At 40.1% G+C, this 16,986-nt stretch overlaps 1 protein-coding gene across 5 annotated transcripts in view; it reads right to left on the bottom strand.

Moving 5' to 3' along the window:
• Positions 1-860: 860 nt before the first annotated feature.
• The window catches only part of ANO1 (anoctamin 1), an 83,297-nt gene continuing 67,171 nt past the window's right edge, over positions 861-16,986 (bottom strand). For all 5 annotated transcript variants that reach the window (XM_064452893.1, XM_064452889.1, XM_064452890.1 and 2 more), the window contains 11 exons: positions 16,171-16,245; positions 14,645-14,846; positions 13,804-13,915; positions 13,113-13,170; positions 12,902-13,002; positions 12,317-12,462; positions 10,684-10,836; positions 8,412-8,464; positions 6,537-6,721; positions 4,637-4,742; positions 861-3,619 (listed from right to left, as the gene is read on the bottom strand). In XM_064452893.1, coding sequence (XP_064308963.1) covers positions 3,359-3,619; positions 4,637-4,742; positions 6,537-6,721; positions 8,412-8,464; positions 10,684-10,836; positions 12,317-12,462; positions 12,902-13,002; positions 13,113-13,170; positions 13,804-13,915; positions 14,645-14,846; positions 16,171-16,245 — 1,452 coding nt within the window. In that variant the 3' untranslated portion in view covers positions 861-3,358. The remainder of the gene's footprint in view (positions 3,620-4,636; positions 4,743-6,536; positions 6,722-8,411; positions 8,465-10,683; positions 10,837-12,316; positions 12,463-12,901; positions 13,003-13,112; positions 13,171-13,803; positions 13,916-14,644; positions 14,847-16,170; positions 16,246-16,986) is intronic.

Here is a 16,986-nt window from a genome sequence, read left to right as displayed (position 1 = left end):
GTTATCTTGGAATGGAATTCCCACCTTCTAACTATGTTTCCATTAGTTAGAGCATTCATATTCTCTAGCTAGAAAGGGAGAATTGGTATGAAGCCTCATGCTTTGCCTTCTCACAGAACAGTTAAATGGAAGAAGGAGAAAGAATTGGAATTGGCAAGTCAGGTTCTGAGCCCAGCTTTGCTTGTACAGGTCCCACAAGGCAATAAAAACGTGACGTCCACAGTGTATCCATTCTGCCTCCTCAGCTAATTCCCTTCAGAGCTGAACTCCACAAGACACAGCTGAAGAAGGAATCCCTGAGTTTCATTCCTTTGGTTTTACCATTTCATTTTTTTTTCTTAATAATGAATACATTTTTCAGTTTAAATGAACAAAATAAATAGCATTTTTCCTCGTTATGAGCCTATTTCAGACGTCTTAGTGACAGCTCTTACACATTACGTTTTGTTAAATGCCTAAGACTAAAATCAGTAGAAAATTAAAGCTCCCAGGCTAAGATCCATCACTGAATATTCAGTGTCCATGGTGCAGCCATCTACATCTGTGCTAGAAGCCAAACCTCCCTTTGTACTCACAGAGACAGACGCATCTTAGGTGGGGTTCATTTAACCTCGAAGTGGGTGTCTAAAGCAGCTAGAACACAAGATTTACCTGCTATGTTGTTAGGAAGATGCATAAATGAATGCAGACAAACCTCAGTTCTGGCCTCTGCTGTCTGAGCGCACAAGAAGCACTGGGAAGGGCATCGCAGATCCAGTTTTAGGCAAACTGTAACAAAAATTACTGTATTTCTCAAATCTAATAGTACTTATAGTTGCACACTCAGAGCACAAGGAGGATTGGGAACAGAACCTGTCCCACAGGAGAAACTCTTGTATATTTAAGTTTATTTCAAATAAGTGTTCAAAGAAAAAAAAAAAAAAGAACTAAAACAGATTTAGTATATATTTGCTTTTCTTAAAAAAATTATTCCATGAAAGAGTTTTATAGTTATCTAAGTAGTAATACAGTTTTTATATACAAAATTCCATTTCAAACAATTTACTGTACAAAAGAAAGTATAAGCAACTGTTACTATTCCATGATTTCAGCAAATAATGAAAAATTCTGATAAGTGTGAGTTCAGGATATAGTTCTACCATTTACAGGAATGTCAGTATTAAGTTGGGAATACTTTCGGCTAAGTATTTACAGATGAGATTCCCTTCGAGGACGTTCCCTAAGATTTCTCTTCAGAACAGGTAGTTCCTGTTTGGCTTTCTCGTGGATCTTTTGGGCTACCGAGGAATGAGAGGAAGAACACTTTTTCAACAAGATGGACGGACAGAATTCTGCTTGATTTATTCCCACTCTCGGTCCTATTGCAATCAGTGGGCCTGAGCTGGTAAAACACCTACTACCGCACATAATGCTCATTGTGTGAATAAATCAGGCAGGATTTGGCCCTGCAGCAGTAAGCTATCATAAGTTACACATTTTAAAAATAGTGACATTCCTGCAAGTCAAAATACAACAGAAACAAGAGTTAACAAAATATAAGCCCTTTATTAATAAAAATCTTTGGTTGGATCAATATTTTAAATAAGCTTCAAGAATATTTGGTTAATACCATTTTCATTCTTCCACATAATTTCTTTTCTGGTACCTTCTTTGGACAGACTACAGAAAAATATCAAGTTTATCACATACTTTAAAACAAATAAATACATCAAAAGCTAAATATGGCAAATTTTTTTTTAAGTTCTAGCATCCATCTTTAAATTAGTTTGGCAAAGAAAAAAGGAAAAAAGAAATAACTAACTTCTCTTGAAAACAGTCTTTTGACGTTTGGTTTTGTAACAAACCATACAGTAGTTAGACTTTAAAGAAATCTTTCATTTTTGTTTTATTTTTCAGTTTTATATTTGTAATGCAAGTGCCATGGACAAGACAAAGCGATAAAAGAAATGAGGCTAATTGCACCAATATTATTTGGAAGTGCAGTTTATCATTTGACAGAGCAAAACTAAAATGTACTATTCTTAAAAAGAGTCGTAGTGATGGGATTGAGCTAGGCTTCGTAAGTATGGAATTTAGACTTATACTTTAAGGAAGCTCCTTGTACAAAAGATAAGAGTGTTTTAAGACAAAATAAAAGTCCTGTAACTAACTGAAGGTCTGGTCCTGTAGCCCCAGTGCAGGCAAAACTTCCACTGAAGACAGTAAGTGGGACATGGTTTGGATTTACTCCTCCAGCACAGCCTCTGGGAAATGCCATTCAACAGCAGAAAGTCTGCGGGAGCAACTGGCTGTGAAAAACGGGTGCAGACTCCTTTCTCCTGCAGAGGATAGAGGGCTACAGAGAAAAGCCTGGCTACGGAAGGGATGTGCTAAAACCATGGGAAAAAGGGAATTTCCTCAGCCACAACAGTGTCCGAGTACTAGGCAGGGCAGTGTGAGTCACTGTAGCTCTACATGTGCTCGTTAATTCAGACCATTTAACAAAATGCTCTGTGATCTTCTACCTGCTGGGAGGATCTCCGGAATTGTGCTGCTGCTGCCTGGTCGCGAGCGAGGAGCCGCTGGGCGACTGCTCAAACTCAGCTGATGCAGCCTGGGGCACCAAGTTAGCTTCATCCACATCAGTCGTTCACTCGTAAAAAAAGAACTTTTCCAGATTCACTTTTCTGATGTTTCTGAAGAGAGCAGCGCCCCGGTGAAGGTCTCGGGCACGCAGCAGATTGCCACAAGTGCCCCACGCACCTGTTTGACTCTCAAGCTCAGCGGGAGCTCTGCTTGTTTCAGAGCAGCAGGTTCAAACACAGACGTCTGCCAGCAGAGCTAAACCCTACTTGGAAAGCCAGTCAGTCTGGGAGGCTTTACGTGGTTTGTCTCCTGCCAAAAGGAATACCAGGGCACACTCTAAAGCTGATTTTGCATATACGTTATCTAGTTACCCCACAGACCTTCAAGCCTGGGGTTCCAAAAATATTTTACATTTAGTAGGATTATTATTACTTAAAATTTACCTTTATTTAGTTAGTTAATTAATAGGCTACGGTCAAATTCTCAGAGAATATCTCTATCAAGACGTACTAAGTATCTGCATTTATTAATGCACACCAACGTCAATAGTGTTATCTATCAATGAAATATAAAAATTCCCTGCATTACTGCTTGTGCAAAAGAAAAAAACAACATTATCAGAAATAGAATGTGGTCCTCCATGTTTGTAAGAAGAGCATTTCTCACAAAGATGGGAGCAAAATGGCAGCACATCCTTCAACATGCACCAGGTTGTCCATTGATCGAGTCCTGCCCTTTACGCGATGGCTTGTGTATCAGTGGAATGCCCCGACATACTCAACGCCCTCCTCTTCTATACGTCAAGAGGATACGAGTGGCAGGAAGACAAGCTCCCACTGTGGCTCCTGGAGAGTCGGGGGCTGTGATTGTTACAGTTTTCACCTTTTTTCTTGTCCTTGTCTTTCCAGGTTTCTAGCATTTGCAGCTTCCCTTGCTCTTCTCTCATGAAGACCTCCACCATGAGAACTTTCTCTTTATGAATCTGCTGACTAATGTCCTTGGGAATGTCTGGGATAATCCAGTCAACAAAGTCACTCATAAACATGACCAAGTTCTGAAAATAAAATTGTGAGAAAATGTCAGCAAGGTCAAATGAAAGGATGACTGTAGGGGAAGGGGCCATTTTGGTGTACTTAGGAAGGGAGAATGAAGAAAGGACAACATTTGAGTTGGGCTCAACTGCACGTCGCAAGCCTGATACTGAGCCACATTCACCTCAACTTCTTGTTCATGCTAGAAAGAGAGAAAAACGGCAGGCACAGATCTCTGATTTATGTAAAAATACTGTCACAGCCACTCAGAAATCCAAAGGAAATACTGCCACTGGGAAATGGCTTACTTATGAGTTTTTCATCAGAAAGGCAGAAGCAAATAGCAAGAGGTAAAATGATGAGAGTTGGTAAAATCGATTCCAATGAAAAGTTTGATTTAAAAACTTGATTCAACAAAAGGGAGGTCTTTCACAAAAAAGATACATATTTTGTCAAAAAAAAAAAAGGAATAAAAGTTTTGAAATAAGTTGTTTAGATAAGGCAGACTTAAGCCACTTGTGTCACAATAACCAGCATCACTGTTGTGATCAAATAATGCCATTATGTCATTTAGAATAAAATTACAAGATTTTGCCTTCTTGTTCAGATGCGATATAAACTCTAACTGGGATATTTTGGAAATTTAATTTCTTGGCTACGTCTAGAAATGAGTTTAGATTAAATTTATGCTGCTTCAGTGAATTCGTTGACGTCCAACTGGAGGCATCCGTGGGACCCAATTAGCATCAGCCTTGTGCTTTGCTGCTCACTAAGGTCATTAAGTTGCTTCTGCATCAAACCAGTTCAGGGAAACCCAGGGGATGAATTTTTCCACTGGGATATACCTGGGCCTCGGTGGGTGGGTGGGTGGAAGAAGGTGAATGAGGACGGGCAAATTTCTTTGCTTTTGCATGAACCAGCTGAGGAAGAAGGTATTTTCTTTGCCCTGATAACTTATTTCCAAAGGTGGTTTGCCTTACGTAGCTGAAGAAATACAGTAACTCTTTTCTTATATAAAAAGTGCCTGCAGAATAACCTACCTGGAAAACTATCACAAATGCTAATCTTGCTGCTAGGACAGCCCAGAAATCCTTTGAAATGTCATACTTGTTTTCAGACCAGGGGGGTTCTCGATAATCTTTGTATCTGCAAAACAAGACTCAGAGAATCAGTGAGCTCATTCAGAAAATTCATCACCATGAGGAATTAACACCCAACAGGGGAACAGTACCATCTGAAAGCAAGGTCGCTGTTACAGCATGACGCTGTATTAACCTCTCAGACGCAAGACACAGCTGAAAGCCTCCCACAGCCTTCAGGTTTTACTCATAATTAAAGGTCTTCAATCTTAATACCCTCTGATGAATACAAATAATATCAATTCTGCATAAAGACGGAGTAAACTACGCAGCTCAGATAACTTCTTTTCTGTTACCATTGGTAAAAAAAAACCCATATATTTTTCAGTCTAATTTTAAAGATGAAAATACTAATCTCAGCCCCACAGAGTGTGTTATGCTACGTGGTGATCTCCTTGTTCGTAATTAGGAAAAGGTCACAGCTAAATCTTGCCATACGGAGAGAAGGGGAGAATTTTGCCTTCGCTATGGCCTATGGAAAATCTATGAGCTGATCAACAATAACTTGTTAGAAATGGGACCAAGAAAAATACATTGAATTTAAACCCACAGCATCCTGTCATTATTTTGAAAGAATCAGGGTTCCATATTTTCAGATGATTTACAAATCCCTGGAATATGGAAGAAATTATGGGATGGGAAGAAGAAAGAGGCTGCGACTTGAAAGCAAATAAACCTGGCATTCTTGTATTGGACCATCAACACTTCTGTTCTGTAAATTCTCTGCTAAAAATGTGTTTGTCAACCTCATTTATCCTGTGCCCAAAGATCACCAGAAGGAAAGCAGGGGAAAGTAAAAGCAAGCAAAGATAATACATATGCAATTTTGTTGTTGTTGTTTTTTTCTTTCATCTCAAAGTGATTTTTCTGTTTAGCAGTCATTGCAGCAGATTAACTTGCACTATTCACATTTATAAAGAATATAAATTGAAAAATAATACAATTACAAAGGTGGGGTTTTTACTGGTCAGTTCGTGTAATTCTTCAGTATATGTATACCAAAGTCATCATTTTTTTTTCTCCCATGGACTCCTTGTTCTCTTCTTCCTCTCCTTAACCCCATTGTCCCCCTTTCAGCTGTGCTGGTCTAAGTGCTTCACTGTTATGTTTGGCTTTGGTCCCCAATTCTAAGAGTTAGAATATTTGTTTTGAAGGTGATGCATATCTAAAGGAAGCCTAGGCAAAGCAAGCATTTCAGCCCTGACCTAGATTGCTTCATAAGCAGAAATATGCAACAATAATCTTCAAAAATGAAAAGAATACGTCAAAATTGTTACAGGCACGCAGATTTCCTGTACAATGACACTTTAAGTAGGCCTTAACTTCCAGAGCAGATAAGGATGCTATCACTCTCATCAGGAATTGCTACAGAAACTACACAAAAAAGAGAGCTGAACTGTGAAGTCATGGTTATTATATCAAGAGCATGTGGTACAACAATATGACATCAGAGCAACATCATTTTGTTCCCTTAAAGCGTCATAGTGCTGTTTACCATTATTTATCTCTTTTCCTGAAAAAGGGAATATATAATAATAAAAATCTTTGCACGGGCAGATGCTGAATTTAACAACGCTAATCCCTATTTCCCAAAATAAGTGGTACTTCATATACAGGTTTTGTGGTTGCTTAATATGTAAGCCAAGATGTTCAAGGTGATGGATCCATCTGATATAAAAGGCCACCAAGGTGCTAAAGAGGTATTGAAAATACAACGGACCTGTCCCAGGAATGTAAAAATTGGTCCCACTCTTAGTCGGCTGTGAAAATATTTATAATTAGTTATCATTCAAGAGAGTACCTGCATATCTGAACCTCGTAGCCAAGATCCATGGGGTCGTTTGGAGCTGTTCCTGCTTGAAAATCGCTGACATTAAAAGAGGATAGTGTATGGTTCACGAAGCCATGCATGGTGCCATTCTCACTGTACATATACAGGTACACGAGGCGTGGAATGAAGTCGGATGTGAATGAGATCACAAATGCCTAAGCCATAAGAGTAAAGAGTGAGCGCAATATTCAGGCAGTGCTTAAGTTAATAATATATTTGAGTATGTCTTGCCCAAACAACTCGCGCAACTCGGGACTGCTTCAGGAAACTAGGGGGGAGGCTGCAGCCCACGGGGCCCTAAAGATGGAGCATTCACTGCTGCAACAAGGTAGTATTTACTGCTTACTCTTCGAAGTTGCAGAGTATTAGACGGAGTAGTTCCACGCCAGCTGAGATTTCTACGTGGTTAACCACTTGAACTCCCCAGAGAATGAAGTGGCCGTACCCCCCAGCACCAGAGGAAGGCAAAACACGGCGCTGTTTCCCCATCCCCCAGTCACAGCTTGTCCCTGATGCATTGTATGAGGTCCAATTGATGGATTTCCAAGTACTTTTCTGTTCTGCAAACAACTGACAGTGAATTGACTCTTTGAATTCTCATTGCATTGCAAATGGCCGTTATTTGTCTGTGTTTTTTCACTCCATCAAGATAAAAGGACGAGCAGACTGAGCCCAGTTTTATTTTTATGGTCTCAAAAATAGTGTTTTGTTTCATTATTTCAGAAGATTTTCTAAAAATGTCATGCAGAAAATGCAAGACAGCCAATTCGGCTGAGTTCTTCATAAATTTAGCCTTTCTCATTTATCATTATCATGAAACATTCTCACTGGCGTAAGTCTCACGTACATGCGGAACAAACACAGTACAAAATGTTTTACTTATTTTATGATAAAGAGGGGTAATACATAGATCAAAGAGGGAAAAATAACACTGGATAATGATGAAGAGAGACTACACGGAAGAAAAGAGGGGAAAAAAAAAAAAAAAGATAAATTATTTCCAAAGGAAAAGAGGAGAAATGGTAAAGACAAATTAAGGCAGCATACCAAATAACCAAAAGAATGGTTTGGCCATAGCACAACAGACACCTGTGGGCAAAACGACGGGACTTTCAGTCTGGTTAATGGTGAAAAACCTGAGAGGGCCCACGGATGCGTGGCCATAAGCGCTACGCAGCCCCTGTTTTGCTGCACTGCAAACATGTTTTCAGCTTGTCATTCAGCTTTTTTTCATCTTTCCCCAGGTGGGGTGCAACGAAGATGATCACTGTGGATGTCTATTCATATACAATATTAGATAAGTACATACATGAATATATTACGGCATGCTAAACTTTTCTAAGGGCTGGGCTGTTCACCGTTGAAGGAAACAAAAATATTTTCATGGATTTTTCAGAGGTATCTGAGCGAGAGCAGTGCAGTTCCAGGCCAGATTTTCACTGGAGGGACACTGAACTCTGATGAGCTGAACTAATTAGTCAACCCAGTTGACTACCAGACTCTAAATAGGTTTTAGCATTGAAATTAAAAAAATACATCATCTTAGTGATATTATTTCAAAAGAGCAAAAGTAAGCAGGTGTGACCTTAGTTGTTTGAAGGGCAAAACTGTTTCGTGAAAACATTCTGGAAAAAAGCAGCAACGACTACTTGCTATTTTATATTCTTGCTACTACGACCACAACTTTAAAATAAACAGTGCATCCAATTCTCTAATATTTTAGGAAATTTCTATATCATATGCTTTCACTTCATTTTAAGGGTTTTATGCTGAAATAAAACTAATGGAGCAGAATGGGAAAGCCAGCCTATGGAATTAAAATTTTATTCATGCCGAATTACTTACATTTATGATGACAGCAAGCTTTCCAATACCTCTGAGGATATTATACCAGATTCCTAAGGAAGGAGACAAACATGTAAATGCTGTTGCAGTCATTAAAACTAGATAAATTACACTTTTAGTTTACAGTGTTAGGAGCACTTATGACTCTGCCGAACTAGAATTGTATTTGAAATAAAAAAGAACAAATTATCAGAGACTAATTTAATGACCTGTAAGAAAAGGGAGCCCAACTCTGTCTCCCAAAGCTATGTTCAGGCACCTATTTTTTTTAAGTTTTAAGCTAAAAGGTTCTTTGAGGAAGAGGAAGGCAAGTGTGAGACAGAGGAGTGCCGGCATAGGCAGAAAAGAAAAAATATAACGAAATTTCATTCAAACTCCTCAAATGCTTGAGGAGAACAAGAAGGCTACAGATAAGGAGCTGGAACCTCCACACACGAGGTGCAGAACACACTGGTCTACCAGCTTTAAGGATCTGAAACTGTTTCTACACCTTCTCATCACTATTGATCCTACCTCAGTTTCAAGAAAGCAAAGCTCCGGTGGAGCCACTCGATAGGATTTCTCCATTTGCATCTGGAAACCACGTAGATACGGGTTTCCTCAGCATGGGCTCTGTGCGTACAAAACGTAACACCAACCAACCCCACACTGACTCAGGTTCAGCCCTCTGGATTTAGTCTGAGGATGAGGCGTGAAGTCCCACAGCTCTGCCCCTTCCTCATCTCCAGATCCCGTTCCTCATGGAAGGGCTTCTCTGAACTCCACATAAAAAGCGGGTTTAGCGTACGTGGTCGTGCACCCTCGTGCCTGGCCTCTCTAACAGTCCCTGGTCATTAGTGACAGCATGAAAATTTCTCCTTAGTTGAAGTACTCAAACTGCAAGATTCAGTCTTGATGGAAAAATCCAGGACTGCTACCAGATCCTCGCGGCTACAGCCCTGACAGGCCACTCTCCTATTCTGGGTCTGAGGAAGGAAGATGTAGGAGGATTTATGCAGGGTGACATCCCTGGAAGAAGCCTCCAGCCTGGCCAAATCCTTTGCTTGATAATTAACTCATACTTCATATAGCTTTGGTCTTCTGGCACAGCACACACAAGCCAGCCTGGTCAGAGTACGGCACTGAACTTCAGGAAAAGATATTACAGTATCAGTGGAAGCAGAGATAGGCTTTTGTTTGCTGCCTTTAGCAGGTGGGACCTTCTCCCTCTCCTGATTCTGCTGACGCCTGCCCTAAAAACTTGTCTGGTTTGCCTGTGGCCATCTCACAGTCTCTGACTTTGGGATGTCTCTGAAAGAAGTAGGGTACTTTCACCCACAAGAGTAGGATTGAATTGCAACAAATTGCAATTAACACACTTTCCAAAACAAACAAAACCCTTCAAAAAACCCACCACAACCAAAAAAACCAACAATACCCTCCCTAACATCTCCTCCAGCAACCTTAGCCCACAGCATCAAAGGAGCCAGCCACAAAACAACCCAAATACAATGCTGTGGTAAAGGCAATAGCACGACAAAATATGATGCGTTCTTCAAATCCAGGATGATCTTAGGCCACGAGGATGAGCCCAAGGAAAAACTCCGCTCACACAACACCAGAATGAACAGATCATAAACTTTCTCTGCTTTTGCTGACTGGCTCAGTAATATGAACAATTATTTGAATGACCTTTTTACTCCTAAGTAATGAACATTTGGGAGAAACCGCTTCCTCGTTACACACACCCATAGCTGTTAGACCCCCGCAGTAAGGGGAGGATGGTCTGTTGTCACCGTACAACCGCAGAGCCCAGTTCCAGCTAGATTCACTGCAACTTTCAAGCTTCACCCTTCTGAAGTTCATGCTGAGTAGGGACAAAGGGATACATTTACCTACAGACTTTTGAGTCTCCTCTCATTCCCAGGTTTATTTCTCCAGCCCAGTCCAGAGTTATGAAATGCAGAAATTTTTGCTTCTGCAAGAAAACTGCATTGCCAGGAAGGACTGTTGATGTGCAGAACCATGCAAGATATTTTGCTATTGTATTGATCATTTTGACTTGAAAAGTGATATTGTTTACTTAATAAAATATTAATCTGAATTTAAAGCTGTGGTCTTTCTATTTTAGAAGTATAGACTAAGTTATGACAGTTCACAGTTAAGCCACAGTCTAATGTTTTGAATTTTCCTATAAATATCTTCCTGTTAATGAAACTAACTCAGCATAATAATATCCTGCCATCAATCCAGGAATAAACACACAGGGATAACAATAGCAACGCGCACTCACCTATATCCTTTGCTCTGACTGCTACCGGTCTCCTCAGCTCAGTAACAAATTTTTTTGCATCTAGACGGATTTCAATGATGTTGTTCAACAAAGCAAACAAAGGCGCCAGCGGGAAGGATGCAACAAACAAAGTCACGAATCCAAACTGAATAACTGAAAAGAAAAAGCAACCATTTCAATGGCTGTGGTCAGCATTTATCGAATGCACGCATCATCTCGTCAGTGCCATACCCCAAATTCTAACAAAATGACACTTGCTGGGAGACGAAACCACATTTTCCGCATCAGGCATGGCTTGCCTGACCACTGCTCCATTTGGGCACTGGAGGGCCAGTTGCCCCTCTTGCAAAAGCCAGGGCTGTTGAGGCAAGGCAAAGTAACCAGAAGGACGGGGAAGCTCCTAAAACAATTTTGCCATGAGCAATGCTGGCACAGGAGTGGTCTGAAGAAGTGGGATTATGTTTTAAGGACATGTTTGAAGGGGAGCGACAGTGTTAGCTCTATATAACCTTGCCATGCTCCACCTTTTTATCCCTCGCTAAACTCCCTGAAAGCTTTCTCTTCTGAAGAATAGAAACTTATGGGCTTCAAAAAGGACACAACTGTTTCTCTGCCTTTATTGGGAATAACTTGCTTCCTACAACCTGGCATCCTACTTGCTTTTGTTTGATGAGGACATCACATCGATGTCTAACTGTACCACTTAGAGCTACGTCTTTCTCTTCCTCTTCTGATCTCACTAGCTGCATCTTATTTTTAGGAACTGACAGCATGACCTCGTAGTGTGTACCATTAAAATTCCATCTGTTTCAACTAATCTGAACATCGGATATTCTAATTTGCCTTTGCATTTTCTGGGCATGCCAATTTTCAGTATTAATACACTTCAGTATCCCTTACCACTATTTTTGGCTAGTCATTCCTTAAAACGCTCAATAAAGCTGCTCTTTTACAACAGATCCTTCAGGAATATCTGATACTGTAGCAAACAGCATTATGTCAAACAGTTCTCAGCCTTTCCAAGAGTGAAGGTAGGAAGAGAGATATAGTTGTACAGCCACAGCAATATAGAGCGGATATCCAGTGCTTAATTCCCATATCACTCACTTAACATAATACGTTACTTAAAAAAACCCCAAACATTATACGTGATCTGTCAGGTACAACCTGGTCTACAGGCACGTATGTCTCTCAGAAGATTTAGTCCCGATTTCAGAAAACGGGAACTATCTGGTGTGAGAATACGCAGTGGAAACTGTAAAATCTGAATTAAGTAACTTATTTCCAATGGAGGCCGCGACTGATAATATAAAACATGCCTCGCAATCTCAAATTTATGCCATTTAATAATTTGCATTTGAAACTTGACAGTGACAAGTCACATGGCTTGGAAGAAAATATCTAAAATATCACGCTAAAGTAAGGGCTCATGAACAGCAGAGAGCAAAATCCATCCCTAAAGCAGCCAGCAGCTGGCTGAAACATGCTACACTCTGAGACTATACACTTTAATAATTAAGTTATGTCTCATATCCACTCTCCACCGAATCCACGTTTCAAAAAAACCTCAGCTCTCTATCCCAATTAATCAGAATAAGTATGGTTTAAAATGCCTTCTTTCCACCGCACTCACTCATTTCCATATATTCAGGGGTAAGTCCAGCAAAAGGCTCCAGGTTATAGTCCACTTCATAACGCTGCTTTTTTTTCACATGCTCTTCATGGTCTAAAGAACGCCGACGCTTTAATTTCATGTACCGTATAAATTTCTTCATTTTTCTGGGGGAAGTGAAACGGTTCAGTTAGCATGCCATTCCGGTCGAGGTGTCCATTTTTCAGTTAATTTACATTAACAGACACGATAAGCTCCATACCTATTTTCATTAAAACTGTGCAAGAGCTACAATACGCTAAAAGTATCAGGGATCAGCATATACAGGTGCTGAAACACAGTTATGATTGAATCACCCGTTCAGTATTACACCCCTTGCTAACCTGTAGGAAGCAATAGACTTTCCAAAGACGTCTGCGTTGCTAGATACAGCTGCAGCGAGGATGCAGGTATTTCCAGTACAGCAGACACAGGCTCACTGCAAAAACCTTGCGGGTGGCCTACGAACCATGTTCTCGTCAAGGGGCAGTGGATACACAGTGTATTGCATGCATCGTAAAAAACCCACGTTTCAAAATAAACAAACAAACAAAAGAGGCTACTTACGGGATGCCAATCTCAAATAAATTGTTCTGAATCAGCTGCTTGCCCAACATGATAATACTGAGCTGGATACACAACTCCATTAGGCAACCGCCTGGAGCACACTAGGGTGGACAGAGGAAATGTCAGTCAGAACATCTGCTGCGTCCCTGTGGCAGGGGAAGATGGTGCTCCCAACCCAACGTGATCACAGACAGGGTGAAAACGCAATTACCTCTTCCATTCGGAAAGAATGGAAAATGTAGACGTAGTCTCCCGGGCGTCCAACAAATCTAGGGCACAATGGTTAGAATTATAAATTTCATATGTATTTAATACTTTTTATATTTGATTCCTGAAGTAATTTATGTCAAACTCCATGCCTTTGAGTGGAACCACCTAATGTTTAGTCCTGAAAAAGTGAATGAGAATAATTATCTTTGGTTTTGTTTTAGACAGTAAGTCCTGTTTACCGAGTAAACCACTCAGTAAAATGGCAAGTCTTCTGCCCTACAATATTATAGGCACATCTTGGCAGAAATCCTCTCACGTAATCCTCATTTCTGTTGCATTAGCCAGAACGTGCCACATGGAGTATTTATTTTAGCCTTGTGCTTTCATGCTGGTTGCAAGAAGAAAGATAATACTTGCTATGATGTAAAGAGCGGTAAATAGACAACGGTAAATATCTTGATGGGGGGCTGTGTCTGAATGCACAAAGTTATCAGAACATAATGACTTTAACAAATTTGAAACGGCAGAGTACCAGGTCCCCGCTTTACCCCATGAGGCTGAAGAGTTTTAGGGTCAATACTGAGGAGCTTTTAAACCAGATCTACTTTATCATTCAACTATGGTCTTAGCTCAGCTACAGCTGTCTCGTAAGCAGCAAGCTGAAACCCGGAACAGCCTTTTGCATTACCTACCGGCCTTTGAAGAAAGCGACGTAGAAAATGGGGGTGTAGGCATTGACAAATTTCAGCAGGAAAGCCTTAAAAATCAGCCGTTCTTCGAAATTCTTGTCAGTTTTTGGCACCTCTGGAACCAATGTGACATGGATAAGAAACATTAAGGAATGATCCTACCTGCAACGTTTCTAGATCTTATAAATGTGGACTTTGGACAACATCAGCCATCTTTTAAGCAAAGAGGTATATATTTATAGCAATATATATATATTAAAGCAATATGGCCTCACTGAGGCCAGTGCTCAATCTGCTCAGGGTCCCGCCGTTCAGATGTGTTACCACAGTAATTCCAATTTCATTCCCTATCTGGCTGACCTCCGTAACAATCACTTGCAGATGGACAAGAACTCCTCTGAAAAGATTTCTGGACCTTTTGTCATTGATGCTTTTTGGAAATTATTAAAAATTTATTTTTTTTTTTACAGTGGTTTCTTTTGCACTCACAATTTTATATTTCTTGACAAGCCTTACGCCAAATAAAAAATGGCAGAAAATGAAAGTAGTAATTGCGTGATATAAAAGAGTGAAGTTCAAGATTAGGTAAAGGAATTTCTGCTGTATCCCGTCTTTCTGTTGCCCTTACCCAGACTAGTGATTAGTACTACCACCGCTGAAAGAAAAACTTTAAAGCCAAATCCATGTGTGCTTTGATATGTTTAAGTAGCTCATTAGACCTTTAGCCGCACATTTGAATTTCCTGGGTTTGCTCACCAGTTTGAGGTTAACCATGCAAGCCAGTCATTTGGGTCCTCTCATTGAAAATCGCTCTAGCAAGTATCAGTTGAGGATTAAAACCTACCGATCTGAGTTAGCCACCTTGCGATGCAGCCATAGACTTCATCCAGGATGATGATGACAACCAAATTGATAATGACTGCGGTGGCAGTGACGGTGACCCTAACGCTTGACCGGCCTGAGGGTGTTGAGCTGATGGCCAGCGCCGCTGCAGTTGAGATCCTGTATATGATGACTCCAAACACTATAGCGAACGTCAGCCCAACCTGCGAGTAAGAATAGCGCAGCCTCTTATGAAAGATTTAACTATAAATACTTTGCGTGGGATTTAGCAATGACCTTAAAAATGTCATCCCTGGGCCACGTCCCAAGTCCACCCAATTCTGCATGAAGGCTCCCAATCACTTTGATGGACTGTGGGAAAAGATCCTCATTTGATCATCACATGAAAAAAATGATATAATGATGCCACCATCACATGCAAAAGTATTTTTTTAAAGGCACCTAAATGTAAACTACTTGCTTGTATTAAAAATATTAGTGGGCTTCCTTTCAGCCCTAACAGCAACACCGTGTACACACAGTATTTGCTTTATTATCAAAGAAGGGCAGGGTTGAAGCAGAGAGGAGTAGTTCAGCCTAAGTCTACACACAAGTTTTCAAGTACTCTACTAAGGCTTGTTATGCTGTCATAATCCTAAACTGAAATTAAGTCTGATTAAATCAACGCATTTCCTGCTATCATCGAGGTGCACAAAATCTTACTCAATCTTTCATTGCTTAAATAGAGGAATACTTTCAAAATGTGGTTCTTCTAAGGTACTTATTCTTCAGCTGAGAAGATTGGATTTACTGCATTTCCGTTCTCTGAAAACACAAATATTAAAAAAACCCAACCCCAAAACAGAATCCCTATCCCCAAAAACCAAATGAACCAAGTTAGTCTGGCGTATTCTACCTTTGGAAAGGTCTTAAGCTTTTTTTATCCATCTGCCAATCTGTTCCATGCCTTGAATTATTATTATTCCCTTCAAAATTTGTTTTAAATGCTGAAGCTTTATCAGCAAATGGGAGAAGGCTGTTCTCATCATTATTTTACCTTTGTCTTGAATTAAGTGCTCTGTTTGCAATTATCCTGTTACATGGTATAACCCCAAATTTGCCTGATTTATTAAAAATCTTTGCAATCAGGATTGCAATTGGCCACATCGTTTCTTTCAAGAAGATTTGGGATATGACAAATGAAGCTGTTCCCTACTTCCTGACTACTTTCTGAGAGGAATCCCTCTACTTTTACCACCCATCAATGGTGGTGGTAACTTCTGTTTGCCTGCCCTCGTTTTTCCCCTACCCTATTTAGGTATTCTTATTTCTTTACTGGAAAGAGACGGCAAACTAGAAATTCAAGCTCTTGAAAAGATTTTAGGTTATAAAACAATAAAATGCTTGAATATTTTTCACTGGGGAAAAGCTACTGCAAACCACATTAATCTGATAAAGTCTGTCACGGTTTCACTAACATTTCCCTCACTTCTGTTCTGTGCAATGACTCGGTAACATAAATTTCAGGTTCTGCCGGGTGATGCTTACCATGAAGATAATGCCAACAAAATTGGTGAAATAGGCTGGAAACCGATCCTTCCATGTCAGCTTTTCTTTATCTGTCTGAAATTTGGGAGGGGGAAAACGGGACATTTAATGAAGACGGAGCGTGTGATTTTGCATGAGACAAAAACAGAGAGGGAGGGGAAAAAAAAAAAAGGCTAGCAAATACACAACCAGTTAGAAGATGCAAAGAGACAGTGTTTACAGTTACAATTCCACACAGGCAAATTGTTTACTCCGTATCTAGGTTCAACTCAGTCAAGCGCCTGCACTGCGAGTATAAATAAACCAGATTTTTCTGTATACTTTTTGAAGGAAACATGCAAATAGGCTGTCATAAACCATGAAGTAAGATCTCTCCTACTGTTAAATATTTTCTTTTGCTTTCCTTAGAAATATTCTCCATCTTCCCCTCTCCCTCCCCAGTTAATATTTACAGCTTTGCAGTTGCACAACTGCTTCCACTGAAATACGGATTAAGTATGCTACCGAGTAACTCCAAGGTGAACGCACGGTTGACAGGGAAGGTCTCGTTTTGGTGTGTGATAAGACTTGAAATTCCTTCACTATGAGTGATCTTTAACTACCGGACTACCCACATGGTCTTCAACAGGCCACGCCAATAGGAGTTAAGATGCACACGTATAATAACTCTTTATAGGATTACCCTAAATCCAGTCAACCAGCCTGAATTTGGCTGTGAAAATTTCATTTAGCACAGTATTGCTCATCTAGAGTCTTTCATAAACTTTGATGCCGGGAATTGTTTCTAAACACCAGAAAATAAACAACAAAAGGTCA

This window comes from Phalacrocorax carbo, chromosome 5 (genome assembly GCF_963921805.1).
Source record: "Phalacrocorax carbo chromosome 5, bPhaCar2.1, whole genome shotgun sequence".
NCBI lineage: Eukaryota > Metazoa > Chordata > Aves > Suliformes > Phalacrocoracidae > Phalacrocorax > Phalacrocorax carbo.
The sequence above is the reverse complement of the archived record's forward strand: the minus strand, read 5'-3'. Positions and strand labels throughout refer to the sequence as shown.